Source organism: Chiloscyllium plagiosum, chromosome 6 (genome assembly GCF_004010195.1).
Source record: "Chiloscyllium plagiosum isolate BGI_BamShark_2017 chromosome 6, ASM401019v2, whole genome shotgun sequence".
In the NCBI taxonomy this organism is placed as follows: Eukaryota; Metazoa; Chordata; class Chondrichthyes; order Orectolobiformes; family Hemiscylliidae; genus Chiloscyllium; species Chiloscyllium plagiosum.
In genome coordinates this window covers 115,259,726-115,287,650 of record NC_057715.1, presented here as the reverse complement: position 1 = coordinate 115,287,650, position 27,925 = coordinate 115,259,726, and the positions used below count along the sequence as shown (strand labels likewise).

Sequence of the window (27,925 nt, the reverse complement as noted above, 5' to 3'; positions counted from 1 at the left end):
CTATTAATACCATCTTCTATATCATTAATATATATTATAAAAAGCTGTGGTCCCAGCACTGATCCCTGCAGTACCCCACTGGTCACCGCCTGCCATTCCGAAAGGGAGCCATTTATCACTACTTTGTTTCCTGTCAGCCAACCAACTTTCAATCCAAGTCAGTACTTTGCCCCCAATACCTAATTGCCCTAATTTTGCTCACTAACCTCCTATGTGGGACTTTATCAAAGGCTTTCTGAAAGTCCAGGTACACTACATCCACTGGATCTCCTTTGTCCATCTTCAGAGTTACATCCTCAAAGAATTCCAGAAGATTAGTCAAACATGATTTCCCCTTGATAAATCCATGCTGACTCTGACCTATCCTGTTACTGCTATCAAGTTGTGTCGTAATTTCATCCTTTATAATTGACTCCAGCATCTTTCCCACCACTGAGGTCAGACTAACTGATCTATAATTTCCTGCTTTCTCTCTTGCTTCTTTCTTAAAAAGTGGTACAACATTAGATATGAAGTTATGTCTTTCAAGTATTAATCTAGGCCTTTGGTTTACTGGTTCTGTAACATAACCATGATGCTACTGTCTCATGCTTAATCTTGATACTGATTCCCTAGTCAAGTACAAGAAACCCTTTAATTGCTAGCCCTTGAGCTTTTTACTATTGTTGTTTTTCCTTGATATTTCACTTTTATCTAGTTTAGCATTTGGCTGTCTTGCCATAATGTATCATCAGATACTCTTCTGTGTCAAAGTTGATCTGCCATGAGTTTGACCATTCAATCCAACTATGTCTGTAGAATATTTAAAATTTTGTGCCTGCACATTTCCTGTCTGTACCGTTTGATCCATTCTTTTGTCAATCTTTATCTGTTATAAATTGAAATGTTCTTCTCTTTTTCAATGGGTTTGGCTTTTGTCAACTTGTAATGTAGCAATTATGTAATTTGGGCACCAGATGGTGGAGCACACAGTCTTTGAACTTTGCAGAAACTAATGTTAAGAGTCACCAACCATTATCTTAATTTTCAGACTGCTGCAAAACAGCCCACTGGGCAGTGCAGATTACTTAGGTTTTCAATTTCTTCCTTAAGTCTTAAGTAGATTTCAAAATATTAAATTCAAATAAAAATTGTCTTCTCTTTCAATATCTGTGTTGTATTGACATCAAGCTGCTATGCTTTCTTTTCCCATATTTGTCTTAACCTATTGTAGCTCTGTCTCTCTATTCAGCTGTATGGTAGTGCCACAACACCACCTGACTCCCTTTAGTTTTGCAGTTTAAAATCTTGTATTTCAAGATATTTGTTTCTCAGCACATATTTCCATTGGGTTCTCATCACCTATGTTCTGATTCTTGCTCCTAACATCGGGAGAAGGAGTAAGCAGATGACAAAAGAGGTGGGCTCACATTTGGAGGAAAGGTAAGGTTGCGGGAACTGATAATGGTTCAAGACCATCTCCATCCATTGTTCCCGTGCACTTCCAAACAAAACACTCCCATCAAAACTTGCAATACTGCTCATGCCATTTTCAGCTTCCTAGGCCAACCTGCAGAGTAACAACACACGAGAACTTGTGAAAGATACGCTCCTGCTCCTTGAGTAATTTATTCATTGATCCTTGAGCATAGGTCATTGATTTATTAATTTTCCGCACCCTGCTGCTAGATTTATGTTGCTTCTTGCTACTCTTGTTCATTTAACTTGACGGAAGCACTTCTCCTGCTGCTGGCTTGAATTTATTCATTCAGTGATGATTACTGCCTTCAAAGATTTTAATTGACTAGCGCCTTGTTAGCTGTGCATCAATTGTCACTGGTAAGTCTTCATTGTAACAAGCCATTCTCGTTCTTGACTTTGTGTTAGTTTTTCCAAGGAGAAAGTGAGGACTGCAGATGCTGGAGATTAGAGTCGAGAGTGAGGTACTGGAAAAGCACAGCCAATCAGGCAGCATCTGAGGAGCAGGAGAATCAACGTTTTGGGCAGAAGCCCTTCATCAGGATTGAGGCTTGTGGATCGGGGCTGATAGAAAAATGGGGGGGGATGGTAGCTGGGAAAGCGATAGGTGGATGAAGGTGCTGGAGAAGGTGAAATGTCAGAGGGGGCAGTGATGGATGGGTCCGGAGGGTGGTGCTAAATTGGAGGCTTGGGACTGGGATAGTGGGGGAGGGGAAATGAGGAATCTGTTGAAATCCACATTGATTCCGTGTGGTTGCAGGGTCCCAAGGCGGAATATGAGGCATTCCTCCTCCAGGCGTCGGTTGGTAACAGTTTGGCAGTGGAGGAAGCCCAAGACCTGCATGTCCTTGATGGAGTGGGAGGGAGAATTGAAGTGTTCAGCCACGGGGAGGTGGGGTTGGTGGGTGCGGGTGTCCCTGAGATGTTCTCTGAAACAATCTGCAAGAAGGCACCCTGTCTCCCCAATGTAGAGGAGACTGGGTGCAACAGGTGCAGCTTTTCCAAGTTGATTTTTCCTGCTGTGATCATGGGCATCAAACAAAATCTATAATGTACTTTGTTACTGCTTTATCTCTTCTTATTATAGCATGTTGTATTGTGAACTTTAGTTGTCTGTTTAAGGGCATTGAGTCATCACAATGTATTGAAACTTGTCTGGACTGTTCTTTTGAATCTAGCAATTCAACATCATGGAAGATTTACTGTTGATCAGTGAAAATCTTGTGTATGTATCATTTGCTGTTTACTTTATGAATTGTCCACATTTCTGTGCTTGCAAGAATGTTTTATATTGTGACAAGTTGAAATTAGATAATCCTGCTAGCAAGAAAGCCGCAGTGCTTCCCCCGGCAGGATAGTGCAATTCTCAACATGACAAGTATTCCAACAACTTTCCGAAAAGCAGTTATGCGAGTTTATAATGGAAATGTGATATGATTTTCAGAATGGGATTCTCTGTCTCCAAGTTCAGTTATCCCCAAGTTATCTAACTCTGCTTCCCATGAAGCTTAGACCAATCCTAACTCTCCATGCACAGCACCAGAGGAGATTGGATGGTAGCAAATTAATAATCTTAATTTCTACAGGGTGCCACTTTTTGTAAAGGTCAGTTTCTTTCATGCAATGCACGTTCTTGACCTGATCCTTCCTTATTTTCCACAGTTCCTCAACCACTGGTGGACCTTCACTTGAAGCTAATGAGGAAGATTGGCAAGTCTGTAAGCTTTGATCGATGGGAAAAGTACCTTCTCAGGGTAAAAGACTTTTATGTTCTTGTTATATCATTGAAGCACTTCAGTATCATTCAGAGTTAGTCTTACAAGAGCGTACTTGACTAGTCAAAACTAGCCCAGCTTTGTTTGAGTTTGTAGTTATGTCTGTGTATGTAAAACAGATATGGAATAACTTACTGCTGTGCTGTGCAGACTTGATTTCTGTTCCATAACAAAATTGCTGAAAAATCAGACTTTTATTCAGCTGATTTGATCTTGACAATTAATGGGAGACCACTACAGAACAAATATGGGGCCTTGCAGTAATTGTGCTGCATTTCTTGATATCAACTTTTCCACTGAGTTAAAATCTCATCCAAATGGTTTTCCGGTCAAAATCCTTCAGCTCCTATCCAATAACATCTTCAACACCCCAATTGCAGTGGCAATAGAAGACAGGTCGGTGTCACTTTCTTGGTGAACTGGTGGGTTGGACAATAAATATCCCAAGTATTTTAGTAAATAAAATCTGGCTTCTATTGGATTGTTGTCAAGTTGGAACGGTGTCTTCGATTAAAATTTAATTTAGGGTCCAGCAGGAATGTAAACTAGTGGGTTTCCTTTAAGCCTTCAGCAAGTCTAGTTTCTGCTGTATAAGTATTATATGCCATAAAAGATTTAATTTCACAACTACCTCATCAACCATGGCAAAGTAACGAATGGATAGAAGGGCATTGCCCCTGTAGTCATACAATTCCAGATAAATTATGCATGAGCAATCCTGGGTAATTTGTTTGTCCTTGGAAGCGTCCACAATTTAACAATTTCTAAGTCCTCCTACTCTACCTGCTCAAGACCTGCTGCTTGGATAATCACTTTTTCTCCTGTATTCATACCAGTGCCTAATGAACTGGAATCCACTTCCCTCATGACAAGTTTGAGTCATTAATCATATGTGCTGTTTGCCAATTTCCATTGTCTCTTTTCATGTGATTTTTCAACTTCCACTCTGCTGGCGGCTAACAGTTTTCCATATGGCTCAGGTAATAATCCAGAGATTACCTATTAGACTCTACTTAATTTGGTACCTAATGTCTTGTACTGAGAACAGTGTCAATCCCCTGACACTATACTGTGTCCTGCTACCACTATATTCCTTTTACTCCCTCAGCTGAATAGTTTTCTGCACCATGGAGTCGTGGTCAGTTGGTTCATCCACCTCTCAGCACCCTGACATCTAAACAAACTGAAAATGCCTCAAACTCGGATAATTGCAAAGGTTGAGTTTTCTCCACCTCTGGGTCCAAAACCAACCTCACTCAGTCACCTCCTCCTATCTCTGAGCGCTGACCAAATCAGAATACCCTATCCTAAGGAATGAGGGTACATCCTGGAGTAAATAATCTTGGTAACTTGCCCTTCCCTGATGCATTGCAATTTTTTACAGCTCATGGCTTTTTAGTCGAAGTTCCTCACACCACAGTTTGCGCTGCATCACGCTGGCATCTTGTAACTAGTGGAATGCCACAGGGATGGGTCAATGAGAGAACTGAATGCACTACAGCCAAGTTTGTGAATTACACAGAAATAATTTGGGAAGGTGGGTAGGCAAGTACTGAGGGTGGTAGAGTCTGAAGAGGGACATACAGGTTTAGCCAGTGGGCAAAACTTTGGTAAATGAAATATTATGTAGGAAAACATGATGTTATGCACTTTGGCAGTTGGGATGAAGGAGTAGATTATTATTTAAATGGATTGCAGCACAGAACATTAATGTATGAGTTTGAAGAAGCTTTGTAGCTCAGGTTGAGGTTCTGGGTGTAGGTTTGCTCATTGAGCTGGAACCTTCCAGCTTAGCAAGCAAACCCTACATCCAGATTATTAATGTATGAAAGAAAGCAACCAAGTTCAGGTAAAGGAAGTGGAATATTGGCCTTTACTTTATTGGGAATGGGATATAAAATTAGATCTTGTTAAACTATTCAAGGTACTAGTCAAATAAGAGCTTGAATTCTGTGAACAGTTTTGGTTTCCTGAGCTAAGGAAAGATTAAATGGTATTGGAGGCAGTTTGGAGGAGGCTCACTAGGTAGGTATTGACAAAATATATTTTGAGAGGTTGAGTAGGTTGGATCTGTACTCATTGGAGTTTAGAAGAGTGAGTTGAAGTGTTGAAGCATATGATGTTTAGAAGACTTGACAGGATAGATGTGGAAAGGTTTTTCCCCTTGGTTGGGGAGTTTAGGACCAGAGGACATAATCTCAGAGCAAAGGGTTGCTCGCTAAAAACCGATGAGAAGTTTCCTCTCTGAGGTTGGTAAATCCTCTGAAGAATTCTTCACTGCAGAGGTTTGTAGAGGCTGGATCATGAAGTATGTTCAAAGCTTAGGAAGACAGTAAGGGAATTGGGGATAAGGCAGGAAAGTGAAGTCAAGGATTTTCTAACTAATCTTGATCTCATTTAAATGGCAGAGAAATAGGATGGGATGAATGGCCTCATACTGCTCCTTTGCCTTATGGTAGACATTCTGCCATCTAGTCTTACAAGGAATAGTAGAATTTATTGGCACCTGTAACTTTACTTAACCTTATGGTTACTTATAAAGGTGTTAGGCTTTAAAAGATAAAACATGTGAGCAGAATACTTAACAATTACTTATCTGTTTCTGTGATATCACCTTTATTTTATGTTTTTCTGAATGCAGTTTGGATGCAGGGAGTGCTTACAGAGCTGAGTTCTCATTAACACTCCTTTCGTGCAACGTTACAACCCCCACTGCTGGAGACTAACCGTGTTAGAAGAAACAAGGAACACTTCTATCCTGTATTTCCTGAATTCCCTTATTCATGAAGCTCTTAGGTTTACACTCTGCTCCAATGCTTTGAGGTAAAGCATGTTATGGACCAGGCCAGACCCTCCCAAAACATTTTAAGAAGGTAGCCCAGAAACGAACATTTCTGGTTGTTTTAAGCAGATGTAAGCTGAATTTTCCAGGAGCGACGCAGCTGGTCAAACCACTCTGTTTTAACTAAAACAATTTATTTACATACGAACAAAAGAAAACAGAACTTAAAATAACAACCGTTTGAAAATCCAACCGACACGAAAATGCAACTTAACAAAGACCTGTTCTGATTTCCTGCAACAGCCCATAACGCACCCCTTGGCGAAAGGGTAAATTGAAATGCAGGTCCTTACAGGAGAGAGATTGCAGGGAGAGAGAGAGAGTCAGCCAGGAAACCTCTGAATCAGAGAACCTTTTATTCCCCAGCAGCTTTCTTTGACTAGCAGCTAAAACCAGACCAGAAAAAATCTTGAACTGGGAGAACTGGCCACTCCCCTTTCATTGTACAAGTGTTTTAAAAGAAACACTTAAAAGCCTTTTCAAGTAGATACTTACAGACAATATCAGAACCTCTGCCTTCACAACCCCTTTTGGGGGGGAAAAAACCCCAAAGGCAACCATTGGCGGCATGATGGCACAGTGGTTAGCACTGCAGCCTCACAGCGCCAGAGACCCAGGTTCAATTCCCGCCTCAGGCGACTCTCTGTGTGGACTTTGCACATTCTCCCCGTGTCTGCGTGGGTTTCCTCCGGGTGCTCCAGTTTCCTCCCACAATCCAAAAATGTGCAGGTTAGGTGAATTGGCCGTGCTAAATTGCCTGTAGTATTAGGTGAAGGGATAAATGTAGGGGAATGGGTCTGGGTGGGTTGCGCTTTGGCGGGTCGGTGTGGACTTGTTAGGTCGAAGGGCCTGTTTCCACACTGTAACCTAATCGAAATCTAAATCTAATCTAAATCATAACTTTGTTAAAAGGGCAGTATTGCCACAAGCGTTCCACGCACAAATACCTTGTGTGAAAACAATTTAACTTTGCTACTTTTTTTTAGCAGTCACGCATAGTCTACTGTTCCATACTTTCTTCCTTCTGTACTTAGAAAGGGCAGACTGACCTCATTCTATGCCGTTTTGGCTGTCTGATCTTTGCTTTCATGCGGTGAACCAGCAGCATTCTTTTTGGATTTAGCTTATTAAAATACTTCATAATTTTGCAAACTTCAGTTTTGATTTCTTTCTCATGTTTCTTCTTGTGTAAAATAACCCATACTTTTGTGTGTCCTTTCATTTCTATCATTGCCTGGTATGATTCTGGAGAATCTTAGTGTACCCTTCTGATGACTTTCATCTTCCATTTAACAGGATGCTTGGAATTGTGGGTACAATTTACTACAGCATCCAACAAAAAACAAGTACAGCACACATTCAGGCCAATACGTGATGTCTGTCTAAACTAAGCACATTTTGCCTCAATGCAGTCCATATCCTTCTCTTCCCTGAGTGTTTATATATCTGTCAAGATGCCTCTTAAACAGTGTTATTGTATCCACCTCCACCACCACCTCCAACTCATTCCAGGCACTTTAGCACCATTTGTGTTTCTTAAAAAAAGAAAACCTGCCTCTCACATCTCCTTTAAACTTTTTCCCTTTTATTTTAAACCTATGTCCCTTGTAATTATCATTTCTACCCTGAGAAGTGTACTCTGACTATCCTTGCCTCTTGTACTCTTGTAAAGTTCTTTTGGCCCAGATCCTTTGATATTTAGGTGAATACAAACCGTTTGTCCAATTTCTTCTCGTAGTTAATACTTTCCAAACAGGCAACATCTTGATTAAACCCTTTTAGTACCCTCTCCCAAGCCTTCACATTCTTCTGGCAGAATGGCGACCAGAACTGCACACAATATTCCAAATGTTCTATACAGCTGGAACATGGCTTGCTAATTTTTATACTCTATCTCCCCCCACCAATGGCATGTCGTATGCCACTTTATCCACTTGTGTTGCTACTGTAAGGGAACTGTGGATCTATATGTCTACATCTCTGAATGTTGATACTATTAAGAGTTCTGCCATTTACAGTATACTTCTCTCCTGTGCGACACCTCCCAAAATGCATCATTTTGCATTTGTTTGGAATAAACTCCATCTGTCATTTCTTCACCTGAGTCTCTAGCCTATTTATATCCTCTGGCAATCCTCCTCACTATTCACTGCAGCCCCAAATTTTGTGTTGTCTGCAAACTTATTAATCAGGCCACCTGCATTCTCCTCCACATCATTTATACAAACAGCAGGAGTCACAGCACTAATCCCTGCAGAACACCACTGATCTCAATCTCTGATCTGAGAAACACACTTTCACTGCTACTGTCTTCTATGACTCAGCCAGTTTTGTATTCATCTTACCAGCATATTCCATGTGACTTCACCTTTTATATCAGCCATCCATCAGGGACTCTGCCAAACAGCTTGCTAAAATCCATGTCAGTAACATCTGTCCTGCCCTCATCAATCATCATTTGTCACTTTCTCAAAGTCTCAATCAAGCTTGTCAGACAGTACCTTCCCCGTGCTAATAAGTCCATTTTTTCCAAATGTATGCCTGTTACAAAGCTGCTTAAGTATAGTGGGTGATTAGTTTTATCTTTTGATATTTTCTGATCAACCTGCTCAGAGATGCTGTTACCTCTAGAGAAAGTGGGACTTAGATGCTTCCTGGTTCCACTATGCTATTAGTACCCAAACTGATCGATCTGAATTGATTATTCAGGGACTGTGTGCTTTACACTGGAATAGACAATTCAAATTGAAAAACATCATCCAAACAGAGAGCCAAGGCTGTGTTTAAGAGGTGTCTACATTTAAGGTTTTGTTGGATCTGTATAAAAAGATGGTTAGACCACAGCTAGAGTATTGTGTGCAGTTCTGAAATCTACATTATAGGAGGGATGTGATAGCACCGGAGAAGGTGAAGAGGAATTTAACCAGGATGTTGCCTGGTCTAGAGAGGTTTACGTATGAAGAGAGATTGGACAGGCTGGAGTTGTTTTTGTTGGAGCAGAGGAGACTGAGGAGGGGGTACTTGTGATTGAGTTGTATGAAGTATTAGTTTGATAAAACTATATAGCAATATTTGCCCATTTAACAATAAGACTCTTGAAGAAACCAAATGTAAAACATTTTAGGCTGTCCTGAGATTGAATAGACTGCAGCACAAATAAAAGTTGCCTTAATAGTGCAAATGATGTTGCAGATGAAACTAGAAATAATCCACTTGAAACTTAATTCCTGCAGCTAGTGAGTCCCAACTTTCAATTTTTGTTTATGCTTCAGCAGTGACGAGCTCCTATGAAACAACGTCCTCACTTTCCACCCCACTTGTCCTCGCATCCAACGTATCATCCTCATACGTTTCCGCCAACTCTAATTAGACCCCACCATCCAGAACATTCTGCCCTTCCTCACCCCTCTCTGCCTTCTGAAAGGAACCATTCCCTTTGTGACTCCTTGGTTCAAACCACCCCTCCCTCCCCTGATGAAGGGCTTTTTCCCAAGACATCAATTCTCCTGCTGCCTGACCTGTTGTGCTTTTCCAGTGCCACACTCTCGATTAAGGGACTGAATGGCCTATTCCGGTTAGATTATGTCCTTGATCAATCCACTCCTATATTTCAATAGAATCAATTGGATTATAATTGGGAGACCAAAGCTCAAGCTATTTTCTTGTCCATCCTTATTCACCAATACGCTACAACATCCCTCTGTAATCCTAGTTGAGAACTTGACAACACTGAGAAACGGACACTGTGGGCCTCATGCATTTTCTTTTATTGTTACTTATTAATGGGATGTTGGTGGTGCTAGCTAGGTCAGCAGTTTTGTCCATCTCAAATGAGAGATGGTGGTCAACAGCAGTTCAAGACAGTTGTCCTAGATGTGTAGATTCACCCAAAGTACTTCGAGGGCCAGGATTTTCACCAAGCAACACTGAAGGAATTGTGACATATTTCCAAGTCAGGGTAGTGAGTGGCTTGGAAGGAAACTTGTAGGTAGTGGTGTTCCCTCTATTGGCTGCCGTTGTCCTTTTTGTTTGTAGAGGTCAGGGGTTTGAAAACTGCTGTTGAAAGAGTTGCTGCAGTGTATATTTTGAATGATGTACACTGCTGCTACTGTGCATTAGTGGTGAAAGGACTGAAAGTTTAAAAGGTTAGATGGGGTGTCAGTCGAAGTGGCTGTTTGTCCTGAATGATCAATTTCATGAATGTTAATGCTCTACTCATCCAAGCAAGTGGAGAATATTCCATCATTTTGCAGACATTGGGAAAAATGGAGGCAAGTTACTTGCTGCGACAGCCTCTGATCTACTCTTGTAGCTATAGTATTCATATGACTGGTCCAGTTCAGTTTCTGGTCAGTGATATCCCCCAAGATGTTGTTAGTGTGAAATTCAGTAGTAATGGTATTGAATATCAGGGGGTGATGATTATATTCTCCCTTGCTGGCGATACGCTTTGTGTGGCATGAATATTAACTATCACTTATCAACCCCAGTTTGGATACTTTCCAAGTCTAGCTGCGCATGGACACAGACTTCAGTATTGAGGAATCGTGAATGGTACTGACACTGTGCAATCGTCAGTGAACATCCCCACTTCTGATCAAATTACTGTAATTATTCATATGTCATTTTGTCTGTCTAAACTCTGATCTCTCAGCTGTCAGAGGCAAATGCCAATCACTGTCGCAAGGGTTCATGCTCTGTCTGCAGTGACACTACTTCTGTTTGCTTTGGTGAATCAATACTTAACGTCCCGATTGTAAATCGATGACTTGGCAGCTGATGGTATTTGAATTCAATTAATAAATCTAGAGTGTAAAGCTTGTCTCAGTAATCCTGTAACAGTTATCATTGACTTGTTAAAACTTATCTGGTCTGCTAATGTAATTTAGGGAAGAAAAGTTTGACAGTCTTCTTGTTTCAGGCCAACCTCTGTCTCTAGACCCATCAACAATATCGTTGACTCTTAACTGCCCTCTGAAATGGCCCGAACAAGCCACTCTGTTCAAAGCATGGGCAGATACCCACATCCCATCAAAGAATCTTCTTTTAAAAAATTACCTTATCCTTTCACAGGAACCTTTAAAATTCTTTAGCTTGATGAGCTGTGTTATTCAGTCACTGAGCAATTTCAGTATAGAGGTCACTAGTTATTTTTGGTGGTGAGAGCATTCAAGGACAACATATTGGGTGGAGTAGGCTTGAGAGGCCTTGTGGGCTGTTGCTTCTGCTTGTGCTGGGACTGCTGAACTGGGTAGTGCATCATATGTGTGCTTAGTCTTTTCTAAAATGCATGATTGAGTCTCTGGATTACAATTGAAATTTCCCCAGCCTGAGGTTCTCAGATGGGAGCTATTTGGGAAGTATGGTTGGGTTGCCTCCTGCTGCCTCTCAGTGTGTTGGTACAATTGAAAGTGAATTTCATTCCTTTTTCATATTCCTTGGTTGTAGTTTGCCATAACCAACTGAGTTATCAGGAAAACTTCCAAAATCAAAACTTTTAATGGTTCTGTCTTGGTGTACTTTATTGTTTTGTTTGAAAATGTTCTACATTTCTCACTTTTAAATGGATTTTAAATGTTTATTTTCGTTTGGAATAGATTTGCTTGGAATACAACAATACTTGGGCTTGGGAGATGGAAAAAATTGGATACACAGAGATGGATGCTGAATGCAAACTTGGTCTCTTAAAGGTAATTTCTGAGCGCCAATAGAATACCATTCTATAAATGTTGAGCGCTTACACATTTTGATAACGCACCATGTATGGGGTATATCAGTGCAGGGAAACTGAATAGGATATCACCTGGAGTCAACATTGAGTATTTGGTCTAGAATAATATTCCTGTAAAGTGTCGGAATTCCTTAATCATAACTGTGCCATCAACAAGTTTCTCATACTTGATATCTTTTGAAGCAAAACTCTTTCTGGAATATACCTATTTCAGTTGTTCTTTCTTTTTCCCTCTTCTACTAATCCATATGCCCCAAAATTCCCTTCTTTCCTTCCTTTTCTTTTCTTCAGTAAAGGAAAGGTTCATTAGGGACAACAGCACCTAGTGATTATTCCTGTCAGAACTAAACCATGGTGTCCATTTGATATTCCCAAATATCTAATATTGTAGCTATGCCTAATCCTACTCTTGCACATTCTCGTGTCAAAGGGACATGAAGGACAATAGAAATTATCTACTTCAAATAATTACCCTGCTGGATGCTTCTAAGATGGCCTCCACAGATAAGTAGATTAGGGAGGGACTTGTGCTAATATTGTCACTGATTAGCAGTGTCACCCCTCCTCCCTTTCCTAGTTTCCTGTTCTTCCTAAATGTCCGGTACCCTTCAATTTTCAGTTACCAATCCTTGCAGCCATATCTCTGATCATGCTTCTTTATTTCCATTTGCATTTTTAGATCATCTGTTTTGTTCCAAATGTTGTGTGCATTCAGATAGTGTTTAGTCTTTTTTTCACCTTTTATTCCTTTTGTTCTTATTTGTTGATTTTACTCATTTGTGAACTCTGTCCCTCCCTGTCGTAGTCTGTTTATCATTTCCCACACTGATAACTTTTTTCCTTACCTTGTCTACACTCTTTGATTAACCACACCTTACAACATTTGACCCAATGCCCCCTTATTTAGTTTAAAATCCTCTTTACTGACACTATATTCTGCATTCTGTTAAATTACCCTGATGTAATTTTGTAAAGTAGCATGCAAGACAGTATTTTCCAGTATTTCAGTACATATGACAATAACAAATCAAATCAAAACAAATTACATTGTGAGAACTCTGGTCTCAGTGGTACAAATTACACTTTTTCTTTTACTGGACCAGTGCATATTCAGTATGAGGAGCTAGGCATCACATAAAGCAGAACCTCTAGGGCTGTAGTCTCTGCATTGTTGTCTGAACCTCATGCAAACTGGCAACGGTAATTCAAAATTGGCAAAATGAGCATGTAGCTCAAAGACTGGTGATTGAGAAGCAAGTTCCAGTTAATGGGCACTGGTACTAGTGCAGGCAAAAGTGGAAAACTATCCAGCTGTGTCCTGTTCACACAAAAAAAAGGACAAATCCAGTCCATTTACCATCCCATCAGTCCAATGATGGACATGATTGTCAACACTGCTATCATATGGGATGAGCTCCTTAATATTCTGCTTGATTCCACCAGGACTATCTGGCTCCTGACTTCCTTGCATCTTTGGACCAAAGGTCAAAATAGCTGAACTTGAGGTGAAGTGAAGTGACAGTAAAGACTCTTGGCGTTAAGGCAGCATTTGACAAAGTGCAGGTGTCAAGCAGATCAATGAAATCAAGGGGAAACAAATTCTATTGATTGGAGTCCTACTTAGTAATGAGAAAAATGATTGCCTATTGGAGGTTAAACATCTGAGCCCAAGGGCATCATCACTGCAGCACTTCCTTAGGGCAGTCTGAGGCCAGACAGTCTTCAACTTCTTCATCCATTATGTTCCATCCATCATAAGGTTAGAACTAGGATGGTCACTAGGATTTTCACTGATTACTGCATTGTGTTCAGCAAACTTGAGCAACATGGCCGCTTGGCTAATAATAGATTAACATGAGGTGATTAGAATTGCACATAGTTCTGAAGTTGTGACCTAACTAATGTTTTACACAGTTCCAGCATAACATTTTTTGGGAAAATTAAATAAAAAGACTTCATATGCTACCTCAACCTGAGATCTGTGAGCATTCACTCAGTTTGATTCACATTCACTTCCTCTACATCTCACTGCATTCCCCCATAAATTAATTATTTTGCCTTGTTTGACATGTGCATCACCCCTCACTTCTGAGTTGAATGCTATCTGCTGTGCTTCTGCTCACCTGAGCAGCCCGTTAATAACACCTTGGAGTATGCAGTTATCCTCTCTATCAACCACACCGCCAATTTTTTTGTATCTACAAACTTCTTAATCATACCTTCTGCAGTACATAAAATCAACATGTGCCAAAAAAGCAGGGCATCTAGTCCTCAACAACCTTCCAATCATGAAAGGCCCATCATCAATTAATCGTTGTTTCCTGCCAGTGAGTCAACTGGATTCACCAATCTGAGCAAAGCGTTTGCCTCAGTAAATTGCAAGGCTTTGTGGATTGTGCTCGAGCGATTTAGATGTCCACCATCCTGCAACTAGTTCATGATGATATAACTGGAACTGTCTGGAGTCCGAAGTCTATAACCAACACCTTCAGAATCTGTCATAGGATAGCATTGCGCTATCTATGTGAAAGTGACTACTCACCTCATCAAAGATCAGCTGCCGTCTGATGTCATCATTAAATAGAGCTAGATGGAAAACTCTTTAATCTCAGTCACCTCCCTGCCAAAACTAAACTAGCAACTTTTAAATATGCATGATTTACATTTTGCTGATGACCGCTGTATCGTTTCCCATTGTGCACCAGATTTGCAAGCTATGCTTGATCTGTAAAATTCTGCAGGCAAAGAATTCTGCCAGTACTTCAATGTTGCCAAAATAAAACTTGTATGAACCTACACCTAGTCAGTCAAATATGTTGAAGGAGAGACTCTGGAATATTGTAAACCTCGTCCATACAAATGCAGCCACCTCTCTCAAAGAGAAGCCTTGACAAGACCCAGCAGCTCCTCAGCTGTACCAGCATAGCCTTCTAAACATTATGTAAAGCATTATGTAAGTAGCGGTTTGACAATAAGGACCTCCAAAGGTCAAAAGAAATCCCAGTGTTGCAACGGTCGCCATAAACTGTAGTGCCATCTGGACATCTATAATAAGTGACAATAAGAGTACTGGAAATTTTTTTATCAGCATTGCCTCCACTGTGTCCTCCAGATTCAATGGGATGACAATTGGACAAATGCTTGAAGCAGCTCCACAAGCATTCAAATAAAGGTCCAGCAAAAATGACTTCCTCGGACTGGAAACTTTGTCTAATGGCTGAAAACAGCCTTCCCTCCCAAATGGCTATTGTTCTAGGGGAAGGCACTGAGATCACTTGTAAGACATTTCTAACACTCGATGAAATGTGGAAGCATTGACGTGACTAGGAGGAGCTTTTACTAGTTGGACAAGCTGTCTCATTTTGAACCTCAAGCTGTACTACTCTTTTAGTCACAATGCTGTATCGATGCAGAATGTCATCAAAGTAGGAAAAGGAAAGGAGCAAGCCCTGCACTTAAGGCCCTACTAACCTTTGGGGCAGCATGCCCAAATGCCATCGTATCTATAGGGTCGAGAACCCGCCTGTTCACTCAGAACCTGAAATATAGGTCATCTGAAAACAATAACAACGTGAGAGTTACCAAGGACCAGAAACTGAACTGGAGCATCCATATAAATCTTGTGGCTGCAAGAGTGTAGGATTCAAGGAAATTTGATAAATTAGATCCAGAATTGGCTGAGTGGCATGAAGCAGAGGGTGATGGGTTGAGGAGTGTTTCAGTGGGGATCTACAGGGAACACTGTTAGGGCCCTTGCTGTTTGTGGTATATATAAATGATTTGGACTTAAATATTGGATGATCGATCAGTAAGTCCATGGGTGATATGAAAATTGATGGGGTGGTAACTACAGAGAGGAGACCCTTAGATTACAGGAGTTAAAGACAGGCTGTTGTTATGGCCAGATCGATAGCAAATGGAATTCACTCCAGATAAATGTGAGGTGATGCACTTGGGCAGGGCAAACAAGGAAGATATGATGAACAGTAAGACCCTGGGGAGCACCGAGGATTAGAGGGACCTTTGTGTGCATGTCCACCCATTTCTTAAGGTAAGGAAGGTGGTTAAGAAAGCATATAGAATTATTACTTTTATTAGCCAAGGCATAATGCTTAAGAGCTGGGAGGTTATGCTGCAACCATATAAAAAACTGTTTTGGGCGCAGCTGGTGTATTACGTGCAGTGTTGGAATCCACATTATAGGAGAGATGTGATTGCACTGGACGGGGTTTAGAGGTAATTTATTGGGATGTTACTTAGGTTAGTTATGAAGAGAGATTGGATAGAAGGGGTTGCTTGCTTTGGAACAGAGGAGACATGATTGGGATGTATAAAAGTGTGGGGAATATACAGTAGATAGGAAGAAATCTTTCCCCTTGGTGGAGGGATTGATGACTGGGGGCACAGATTTAAGATAAGAGGCAGAAGGTTTATAGGGAATGGGAGGAAAAAGTATTTTTCACCTGAGGGTGGTGGGAATTTGGAACTTACTGTCTAAGCAGAAGCAGAAATCCTCATAACATTGGCAAAGTATTTAGATGTGCACTTGCAATGTCAAAGCATACAAAGCTATGGGCCAAATGCTGGAAAATCTGATCCGTGTAGTAAGATGGTTGTTTTGATTGGTAAGGACACAATCAACCAAAGGGCCTTTTTCTGTGTTAACTCTGAAGGTCAGGTCAGAGGTTTGGAAATCTGCAGTAAGTAATATATCTCCTCCTGACTCATCAAAACCAGTCCGCCCGCCGCAAGGCACGATTCAGAAATGTAATGAGTATTCCCCGCTTACCTGGATGAATGCAACTCCAACAACCACGTAAAATGCTTAAAGTCATCCAAAACAAAGCAACCTACCTGGTGGGGATGGGTGTGTATGTGGTTGTGAAAGTTTAGGGTGGGATGGTGGTGGCTGTTGCTGAACTAGCTTTGTCACTGCACTCATAATCCAGAACTTCAGGCTAATGATTTGGGACATGGGGTCATCCAACTGTAGCAGATGGCGAAATTTGAATTTGGTAAAAAATAATAGCATAATAGCATTATTCTGGGCCCTTGGGTTTCTATTGCAATGATTATTACCACTACACCCTTACTGCCTTTGCTACATAATGGAAAAGACAAAAACCACCTTTGCACCTTTAAGTGACAGCAATAGATGTATACTTCATTGCACAGGAAATCAAATTGACTGCATGTTCTCACCATCCAATGGAAGCCAAAATCAATTAATGGTGTCTCAACTACTGATATTGAGCTAACCCAACACATACTGCAGCTGGAATTTTGTCCATTGCAATTTCACATGAGGCAGTGTTGGTACAACTGAAACACATAAGAGGTGCAAGAGTCTGTTTCTCTCTCTTGCCAGGTCCCCTTCATTGCTTGAAATTTCAACTTCTTCCCTGAGCTAGGTGCCTGTTTTACGCATAATTTTGAAGATGTGCAACCATCAGACACAGTTAGGTGTAACAGCTTAATCCCAGTCTGTCCTTTACTGTCAGAACACATGGCTTACCAGCTGGGGCTCACTAGATCAAACACAGTGTGATTTGGTTTTTCCCTTCACTGAATACTAATGGAAATTGCTGTGCTGTAGTCACAGCCCTGGCTGGGATTAGTTGTCTTGGCACAGACTAGGCATTTGAAATGAATACCTTTTCTATTTTGTGTAGTTCACTAATAAACTCAGCTATCATTTACAAGTTTCTATAGAGCACCTTTTGCACATTGTGAAAATTAAATGGGACAAAAGCACAAGATATCAAAAAAACTTCCACCCAATAGGGGGAGTTATCAGTTGTTCCCCTGTCCTGAATGATGGCATAATAGTGCATTTGCATGTTGTTAAACAACAAAATGCAAATGACAGCAATAAACATAAGCTACCAGACTATTGTAAAAATCCAACTTGTGTCCCTTTAGGGATGACAGCTTGCTATTTTTATTGGCTGTGGCCTACTGCCCTCCTAAGTAACTGGTCAAGCGACTCCATTGAGTTAATTAGGGGAGGACAAGAAATTCTGGTGACACCCAAATCTCAAAAATAGATAATTTAGAATATATTTTTGGACTGGGAGTGAAAGATTCAGTCTTTCACTGTCTCTCATGTTTGGTTCTCACATTCTCTGTCTCACTCTCTCACATTAAATATTGGCGGATTGTTCTGGAATGTGGGATCGGGGTTCTATTACCACCTGCCCAGAATTTGTCCTTTATGCATACATGCACGAACCCCCAGCCATTTCTTCTTTCCTGTCTGTGCAACTGCTATAGCCAATTTTAACGTTTGTATTGGTGTCTGGATTGATGAGTGCAAGTCAGATCTGGCACCTTCTCTTTTCTGGACATATATTGTTGATCATGTCCTTTCTATTTCAGTATCTCTGTGAATGCCAATTTGATGACAATTTGAAATTCAAGAATGTGTTGAATGAGGAGGAGCCAGATGCTATGCGCATCCATCCAATTGGGCGTGATAAGGATGGCCTAATGTACTGGTACCAACTGGACCAAGAGTTCAATGTTAGACTCTACACAGAAGAACAAGATGACCAAGATGGCACTTCATGGAGGCTCATCGTAAGGTATGGTGAGGGTGGGGAATTGAATTTCCTGTTGAATTCTTCTTAATTTATGCTTTTGGAGGAACTCTGAAATTCCTTTATTGTCAAAAGAACTCCCATCTTAAGTGGTGATCTTAATAGTGCAGGTAGAAAGAAAAACTGGGAGTTGTGGAGTAACACAGCTCGTTGGGATGGTTTCACCTCACTGGGGTAGCACGCTGGAAATCGAGATCCACTACCAACCGTGTCATCACAAAAAAAAAGATGAAAGGAAGGTCATTGAAGCAGCTTAAAATGATTGTGCCCAGGACACTATGCTGCAAAACCCCTGCAGAGTTGAGATGGTTAACTTCCAACAACCACTCTATCTTCCTTTGTACCCATTATGACTCAAGTCAGTGGAGAGTTTCCTCTTGATTCCAGTTGACTCCAGATCTGCTCTGGCTGCAAGGTACAGTGACGAGAAGGGCAGTCACGATCACCTCTCCTCTGGAATGCACTATTTTGTCCTTGTTTGAAATAAGGTCAGGAGCTGAGTGGGCCTGATGGAACCCATAATCAGCACCAGTAAGCAGATTATTCTTGAGTAAGTATTACTTGATGGCACTATTGACTACCCTTTCCATCACTTTGTTGTGATTGAATGTCACCTGATGATAAGGTATTTGGCTAAATTGGATTTGTGCTTTGGACATATATAGTAAATTTTCCCTATTGCCAGGCAGCTAGTGTTTTAACTATATTGGAACAGCTTGGCTATGCACATATTCAGGAGAACAAGATTATTGTATTAATGTCAGAGTGCTATCAGTGCTCATTGTCTTTACAGTATTCAATAAATTCAGCTATTTTTTGATATCACATGGAATTAATCAGATTGGCAGAAGGCTGGCATCTGTGACAGTGGGCACCTACTCTTCCTGATGGTGATTCACCCCACCATAACCTTCTCTGGTTATACCTCCCATGATACTAATTCTTCACTTGTGCAAATCAGCTGTCATGCTGACTGTAAGGGCAGGAATTCCAAGAAACAGCAGAGCTCCATCCTTGGACAAGGGCAACATATTAGGGAGTAGCAGTCTGATAATTTTATAACAAATATTGTATCTTTCAGTATGAACTGTACATTGGGAGGCAAACAGAACAAACCATAAAATTTCAAAAATCTCAACAGTTTCTTTGAAGCAATGTTCCATTTTTAACTTCCCTTCTGTATTTGCAAAGGTTCCAGCACTTCTCTGGCACCTTGAAACAATGAACATTCCTTCTGTGATCCTATATTTGGGGTGTTCCTATGATACTTGACAATTGTCCAGGATCTGCTGTTTGGTTATTGCAGCGCAGCACAGCCCATATTGCAGCATAGTGTCCTGGGCACAATCGTTTTAAGCTGCTTCAATGACCTTCCTTTCATCTTTTTTTTAGTGATGACACAGCCCAAGCAATCAGGAATGTCTGGAAGGTGATTGAGGAATTAGCTTCAATTGTAACTTTGAAAAGACAAAAGAAAGAGGAAGATTTTACATTGTAGTGGAAACATAGAAAATAGGAACAGGAGCAGGCCATTCAGCCCCTTAAGTCTGCTGCATCATTCAATATGATCATGGCTGATCACCCAACTCAATACCCTGACCCCACACTCTCCCATATCCTTTGGACCTCTTTCACACCAAGTACTATATCCAACACCACCTTGAAATCATACCATGTTTTGGCATCAATTGCTTTCTGTCGAAGTGAGTTCCACAGGCTCACCACCCTCTGGGTGAAGAAATTTCTCCTCATCCTCCTGTCCTAAATTGTCTACCCCATATCCTTAGACTGTGACACCTGGTTCTGGCCTCCTCTGTCATTGGAAACATTGTTCCCGTATCTGCCCAGTCTGATAGTTTTATAGGTTTCTGTGAATTCACCCCTTCTTATGAACTCCTCCTCCTCCTGCTCCTCTGATGCTGCCTGACCTACTGTGCTTTTCCAGACCACTCTAATCTTGACTCTGGTTTCCAGCATCTGCAGTCTTTGTTTTTACCTGCAGTGAATATAATCCTAACTAATTCAATCTCTCCTCATATGTCAGTCCTGCCATCCCAGGAATCAACCTTATAAAGCTGTGCTGTGCTCCCTATATAGTAAATGCATCTTCCTTTCAGATAAGGAGACCATAACTGTCTCTATATTTCAGGTGTCGTATCACCAAGGCAGCAATGTTTACAGCAAGACATTCCAGCTTCTGTACTTGAATCTTTCGTTATGACGGCCAACATACCATTACCTTCATCATTGCCTGCTGCACCTGCATGTTTACCTTCAGTGAACAATGTACAAGGAGATCTAGGTCTCATCGCTCATTTTTTTTCTCTCTCTCTGCCAAGTCGAGAGAGAAGCATTGATGGTGCTCAGGATAAGGTGAGCAGATGGGCTGAATGTCCATAAATGTTGATAAATTTGAGGAAGGTCTAACTTTGGTGCTCTGGTTATTACATTATGGCATGCAGTCACATTCTGGCAAAACTGCTAATGGCATAAATATGGTGTGCCTTCACTTATTATTCAGACTATTCACTAACCTTGGAAAAGGACCTCCATTCTGTTGTTTAAGGGGCAGTAGAACCTCAGTGGCAACATGAAAAATTTCAGCCTTTTCCGCACTGTCTTAGGTTCACCACAGCTACATTCCAGCATTTGGTCTCTCTCTTTCTCTCTCTCTCTCTCAATTTACCATTCAAATGGTCATCCACCTTTCTGTTTCTGCTCCCAAAGCGGATATTTATTCACATTTATCCGCATTATTAGATTAGATTCCCTACAGTGTGGAAACAGGCCCTTCGGCCCAAAAAGTCCACACCGACCCTTCGGAGAGCAACCCACCCAGACCCATTCCCTACATTCACCCCTGACTAATGCACCTAACATTACAGGCAATTTAGCATGGCAAATTCACCTAACCTGCACATCTTTGGACTGTAGGAGGAAACTGGAACACCCGGAGGAAACCCACGCAGATACAGGGAGAATGTGCAAACTCCACGCAGACAGTTGCCCGAGACGGGAATTGAACCCGGGTCCCTGGCACTGTGAGGCAGCAGTGCTAACCACTGAGCCACCTTGTTTGCTTTTGCGTACTCAGCAAAATCACACTGAAGCATCTCTACATCCTCACAGCTCACCCTCCCACCCTGCTTTGTGTGATCTGCAAATCTGGATATATTACATGTAGCTCCCTCATCAAAATCATTGTGAATAGCTGAATTCCTAGTGCTGATCCCTGTGCCACTCCATTAGTCACTGCCTGCCATTTGGAAAAAGACTTTTTATTCCTCCTCTCTGTCTCCTGCCTCCCAACCAGGTTTCTATCCATCTCAATACACTAGCTGAGCTCTTTATCACTTCCTGATGAAGAGCTCATGCTCAAAACGTTGACCTTCCTGCTCCTCTGATGCTGCTTGACCGGCTGTGCTTTTCCAACTACCACACTTTTCAATTCTGATCTCCAACATCTACAGTCCTCACTTTGTCCTCCTCAATACACTACCCTCCAATGACATGCTTTAATTTTGCACATTAATCTCTTATGTGGGACTTCATCAAAAACCTTCTGAAAGTAAAAATAAACCACATCCACTGGTTCCCCCTCATCAGCTCTGCAAGCCACATCCTCAAAACATTCCAGTAGATTTTTTTCAAGCACAATTTCTCTTTTGTAAATCCATACTGACTCTGTCTGATCTTGCCACCTTTTTTCAAGTGCTCAGCTTCTCAGTCCTTTATAATGGACTGTAGTGTTATCCCCTTTTATGTTTGAAACATCGACACTCCTGCTCCTCGGATGCTGCCTGACCGGCTTGGCTTTTCCACCACCATACTTTTTTGCTCTGATTTCCAGCATTTCCAGGCCAAGCCGTCTCCGGTATTATTATCCCCAGTACCAGCATCGGGTTGATTAGTCAGCAATTCCTCATTTTCTCCCCCTTTAAAAAAACGAGACAAAGGGTTACATTAGCTAACCTCCAATCTGTAGAAAGTGTTCTCGTGCCTTTAGAATCTTGGCTGATGACCACCAATGCCTCTGCTATTTCTTATTCCTTAAGAACTTTGGGATGTAGGTGATCAAGTCTTGGGAATTTATCTGCCTTCAATCCATCAATTTCTCCAACACCATTTCTCCCCTATACTGATTTCCTTCAATTCCTGCCTCTCACTAAATCCTGTGTTTCCCCAATAATTCTCGTTTAATATTTGGGTCCTTCTTTATGAACGCACAACCAAAGTGTGTATGTGCTTTTCATGACCAACTGAAATCTCAGAACACTTCTGTATTGTAGTCATTTTAGGAAAGGGGAGATCCAAATTGCGTATAGTAATCACTCAAACAACAATATATGAATGGTCAGAACATGTTTCTGAGGTGTTGATTGAGAGCTGAATGCTTGCTAGACACTGGGGAGAAATCCCTTGCTCTTGACATCTTTTTAATACCTGCCAAAGGAGGTAGTTGGGAAACTAGATTTAATGTCATAGAGTCATAGAGATGTACAGCATGGAAACCTGTCCATGTTGTACCAGCCTCCACCACATCCTCTGGCAGCTCATTCCATACACGTACCACCCTCTGCATGCTCAAGTCCTCCAACCCTGGCAACATCCTTGTAAATCTTTTCTGAACCCTTTCAAGTTTCACAACATCTTTCCGATAGGAAGGAGACCAGAATTGCACACAATATTCCAACAGTGACCTAACCAATGTCCTGTACAGCCGTAACATGACCTCCCAACTCCTGTACTTAATACTCTGACCAATAAAGGAAAGCATAGTGGTCGGCACGGTGGCACAGTGGTTAGCACTGCTGCCTCACAGCGCCAGAGACCCGGGTTCAATTCCCGCCTCAGGCGACTGACTGTGTGGAGTTTGCACATTCTCTCCGTGTCTGCATGGGTTTCCTCCGGGTGCTCCGGTTTCCTCCCATAGTCCAAAAATTTGCAGGTTAGGTGAATTGGCCATGCTAAATTGCCCGTAGTGTTAGGTGCAGGGGTAAATGTAGGGGAATGGGTCTGGGTGGGTTGTGCTTTGACAGGTTGGTGTGGACTTGTTGGGCCGAAGGGCCTGTTTCCACACTAAGTAATCTAATATTATACCAAACACCTTCTTCACTATCCTATCTACCTGCAACTCCACTTTCAAGGAGCTATGAACCTGCACTCCAAGGTCTCTTTGTTCAGCAATACTCCCTAGGACCTTATCATTAAGTATATAAGTCCTGCTAAGCTTTGCTTTCCCAAAATGCAGCACCTCGCATTTATCTGAATTAAACTCCATCTGCCACTTCTCAGCCCCCATTGGCCCATCTGGTCCAGATCCTGTTGTAATCTGAGGTAACCCTCTTCGCTGTCCACTACACCTCCAATTTAGGTGTCCTCTGCAAACTTACGAACTGTACCTCTTATGCTTGCATCCAAATCATTTATGTAAATGAGCACCTGTAACAGTGCAGGATTCCCTGCAATGGAACATCACCCTTGATTTATTTGTGGTCAAACTTTACTGCAGAGTAAAAATAGAATATTCAAACCAATTGGAGAGCTGTTTCAAAGATGCTGCATAATGCTCTGAATGATCACATTCTGTGTTCATTGATCTGTCTAATGTTTTTTGCCATATGTCATTATCATCTTTACCATCAACTGAAGGCACTTCACAGGAGGACTATCAAGCACACTTTGACATTGAGCTGCATAAGTAGTTATTCGGGGACATGATGACAAGTTTGATTTTAGCATTCGTTCATGAGATGAGGATGTTGCTGGCTCGGCCGGTACTTATTGCCCACAGCACAGTTAAGAGTCGGCCACATTGCTGTGAGTCTGGAGTCACATGATCTGGCGCGGGTAAGGATGGCAGTTTCCTTCCCTAATGGACATGAGTGAACCAAATGGGTTTTTCCGACATTTGGTCATGGAATCATGGTCATCATTAATTCCGGACTCTTAATTCCAGATTTTTATTGAATACACATTTCACTATCTGCTATGGCTGGATTAGAACCCAAGTCCCCTGAGTCTCTAGATTAACAGTCCAGTGAATATGTCGCCTTCCCCTGTAGTCTGGTGTAAGAAGTAGGAGCTGGGTAGATTTTAAGGAGAGTCTTAGGGTGGGGGAAGCAGGTGTAGAGGATTAAGGGGAGAATTCCTGACATGCATGCAGTTGAAGGCAGAGTCAGCAATGGTGTAGTGATTAAAACAGAGTGTGGAGGAATGTGAAGCTATCTGTCTGGCTAGAAGGTGTTACCAAGGGGAGACAGGGCAAAGTTTTGGGGAGATCTTGAATGAGCATGAGAATTCTAAAAATGAGATTTGCCAAATTGAGAGCTAATCGAGGTCTCAGCGTGCAGAGGAACTGAGTGAAGGAACTAGGATTCTGGTACGATTTGGGTGAGTTCTTGGTTGTGGAGGATGCAAGATCGGATGTCAGACCAAGAGAATGTTGAAACAGCAAAGTCCAGAGGGATGCTGTGCTAATCTTGCTGCCTCCAAGCATGTTCTGCCTCACTGAGGAATTATGGATGGAGCTGGGCAGGGAAATCACTAGCAAACAACCTCAGTTCCAGACTTTGATTGAATCCATACATGCATTTTCCTAGAATTTGAAAGAGAGAGAGAGATCAGGAAACCCAGTTGGGATTTTTGTCTTCCATCTATTTGCAATAGAAACAAAATGAAAATTGATTCGTAAACCTAACTCAACTGAGAAATATTGGAAATGACTCAAGATATGTTTCTCGATGTCTGATGTGTAAAGCTTATATTTAATGCAAGGTGTGCACTTATCTGTACTTCTTCTGACCTTTTCTCTAAAGGTTTCTGAATGCTTTTTAGAGTGCTTAAGCCACAGTAATAAGATGTGTCCATGAATTTTTTTTAAACCAGGGACCGTAATGAATTGGCTGAAACACTGCAACTCCTGAAAGCTCAAATAGATCCAGCACTATTAAGCAAGTTTATCCAGGAAGATGGCTCCTCTCATACAAGCCCTACACCAGAAGATGAAGAGAATAAGAAAGAAATTGAAGAACATCTGGAAGGTAGCTTTATTTCCTAAAAATGTTGTCTTGGAGCCAGATAGAGAACAAATTATCTCTCTGAAATGGCCACTGATTTATGTACTCGGCTGTCTGTTGTCAGTATCAATGGGAGGGTGGAAGGGCCATCAGCATTGAACCTAATCCTCCCATTGCCTAACTTCACCTCCTAATAGCATTCCACAGAGATCATGCGTGAAAAAAAAATCTAAACTTGTATTTTCTCGCATTCCATTGATTTTGTGGCATGCCATTATCATTTTTCCCCTTGACTTGGCTGAAATCTGCTAACTTAGCAAAGCCAGGATAGAGGGGAAAATGAACAGAACTTTTTCTGATCTTGTGGCTCCATTGGGAGAGAACCTCAAACATTTTTTGAACTTGAATTTCTGCTCAAGTGCTGAAAAAGACACGTGCCTGTCTTGTGATTCTGACTGCATAATAAATGCACTCCCAGGTTTTGCTCCGATTAACTCCCAAACTTCGGTTTTTACTCCTGTGCAGAAATATTTTGGGGGATTATCTTATACTCAGCCATTCCACAGAGGACTGGAAGGCATCCTTCTGAACATTTTGGGTTTAGTTCTTTGGGGACAAATGAGCGTCTTTATTTTACCATACCACCTGATCCATGTTTTCAATGATTTCATTCTGTATCTTACCATATTCCCACGTGCTCCCAGGTAATTCTGATGTCCAGTGTGCTTTAAAAGGCTAATTTCCTTTCCTTTTGTCTGTAGACTGGGTGTGTCATGTGTAATTTTCCAGTTAAACTAGAGTTATGTATCCTATTCGTCTGAGGGTCCACATTTCACTTTTTTTTCCCCTCACTCAAAGGCAATGATCAAATTTTGGAAAATAATGTTTGGCCACAGTATTAAACATCAATTTCAGGATAAAAGTTGAGTTCTGAAGAAGACATGAACATGTTTAAAGTCAAAGTGATAAGTTGGTCATTGAACAAAAAAAAACTAAAGCTGACCATGAAGAAGTGTGAAGTAGCAGAGCTAATTAATAAAACCATTTTTGACTTTTGCTTAAGAAGCAAAGCTAGAGAAAGAGAGACAGACTAGACCTTAAGTCCTCTTCACCGTGGGAGGGAATTAAGATGCTACATTTATCTTTGATGTTCATTCTGAACTGGCCATAGCAGTATGCATACCAGAGCAAGGATTACTTTTCAGCCAAGGTTTTTCCACTTCTTGTCTGGCGTGGTGATAAAGAGGGCAAAGCTGTATGTGCATATGTATCTTTCTTATTCCAGTCTGTAGGTTCACAATGACTCTTTCACATATGCTATCCCCTACCACTCATTTCCTTGTATCTGGTCACATGTACTTCAACCTCTCACTGCGTATGATCCTGCCCCACCTTCTCTGTAAGTCCACTCTCACTTCTGCATGCAACCCCCCCCCAACATAGTCATAAAACATGGAATATAGGAGCAGGACTAGATTATTCAGCCCTTTTGAGCCTGTTCTGCCATTCAACATAAACATGGCTGATTGTTCAGCTCAGTACCCTAATCCTGCTTCCCCCCCACATCCTTTGATCCTTTTAGTCCTAAGAACTATATCTACATTTTTCTTTAAGATTTTCAATGTTTTGGCCTTAACCACTTTCAACAGACTCCCCAATCTCTGGGTGCTTTTCTCACTGAGGTTTAAATGAGGTGTTAGGCTCACTAGTGACAAGGCACGATCAGCAGCAAATGTGGATTGGCAATAGGCTGTGATTGCAGTGGTAGTCCCTTGTAAATCTCTCACTTCCATTCATCTATGTAATGTGTCCATGGGCATGATGATGAAGCATGGCAGTCGCTCCACTGACTGTCTAGTCACAAGCCAGAATTAAGCAAAAACCTCATCTAGTTCAAATGGGTGTGATATTGAAGAGGACCATGCTGAGCTGCCTGTTTCAGCATTCCTCCTCAACTAACAATATCATAAACTTCAAAGTTTGGGAGAAGATTTGTAGCTCGGGTGCTCATTGTTGTGGTTCTGTTCGCCGAGCTGGGAATTTGTGTTGCAGACGTTTCATCCCCTGTCTAGGTGACATCCTCAGCGCTTGGGAGCCTCCTGTGAAGCGCTTCTGTGATGTTTCCTCCAGCATTTGTAGTGATTTGTATCTGCCACTTCCGGTTGTCAGTTCCAGCTGTCCACTGCAGTGGCCGGTATAGGTCGATGTGCTTATTGATTGAATCTGTGGATGAGTGCCATGCCTCTAGGAATTCCCTGGCTGTTCTCTGTTTGGCTTGTCCTATAATATAGTACTGTTGTCCCAGTCGACGCATGTTGCTTGTCATCTGAGTGTGTGGCTACTAAGGATAGCTGGTCATGTTGTTTCGTGGCTAGTTGGTGTTCATGGATGCGGATCGTTAGCTGTCTTCCTGTTTGTCCTATATAGTGTTTTGTACAGTCCTTGCATGGGATTTTGTACACTACATTGGTTTTGCTCATGCTGGGTATTGGGTCCTTCGT

At 41.5% G+C, this 27,925-nt stretch overlaps 1 protein-coding gene across 2 annotated transcripts in view; it reads left to right on the top strand.

Annotated features, from left to right (window-relative positions):
* rsf1a (remodeling and spacing factor 1a) overlaps window positions 1-27,925 on the top strand; it is a 113,157-nt gene that overhangs the window by 42,149 nt on the left and 43,083 nt on the right. For both annotated transcript variants that reach the window (XM_043692490.1, XM_043692489.1), the window contains exons 2-5: window positions 3,121-3,212; window positions 11,673-11,765; window positions 18,185-18,390; window positions 25,294-25,448. In XM_043692490.1, the coding sequence (XP_043548425.1) occupies window positions 3,121-3,212; window positions 11,673-11,765; window positions 18,185-18,390; window positions 25,294-25,448 (546 nt within the window). The remainder of the gene's footprint in view (window positions 1-3,120; window positions 3,213-11,672; window positions 11,766-18,184; window positions 18,391-25,293; window positions 25,449-27,925) is intronic.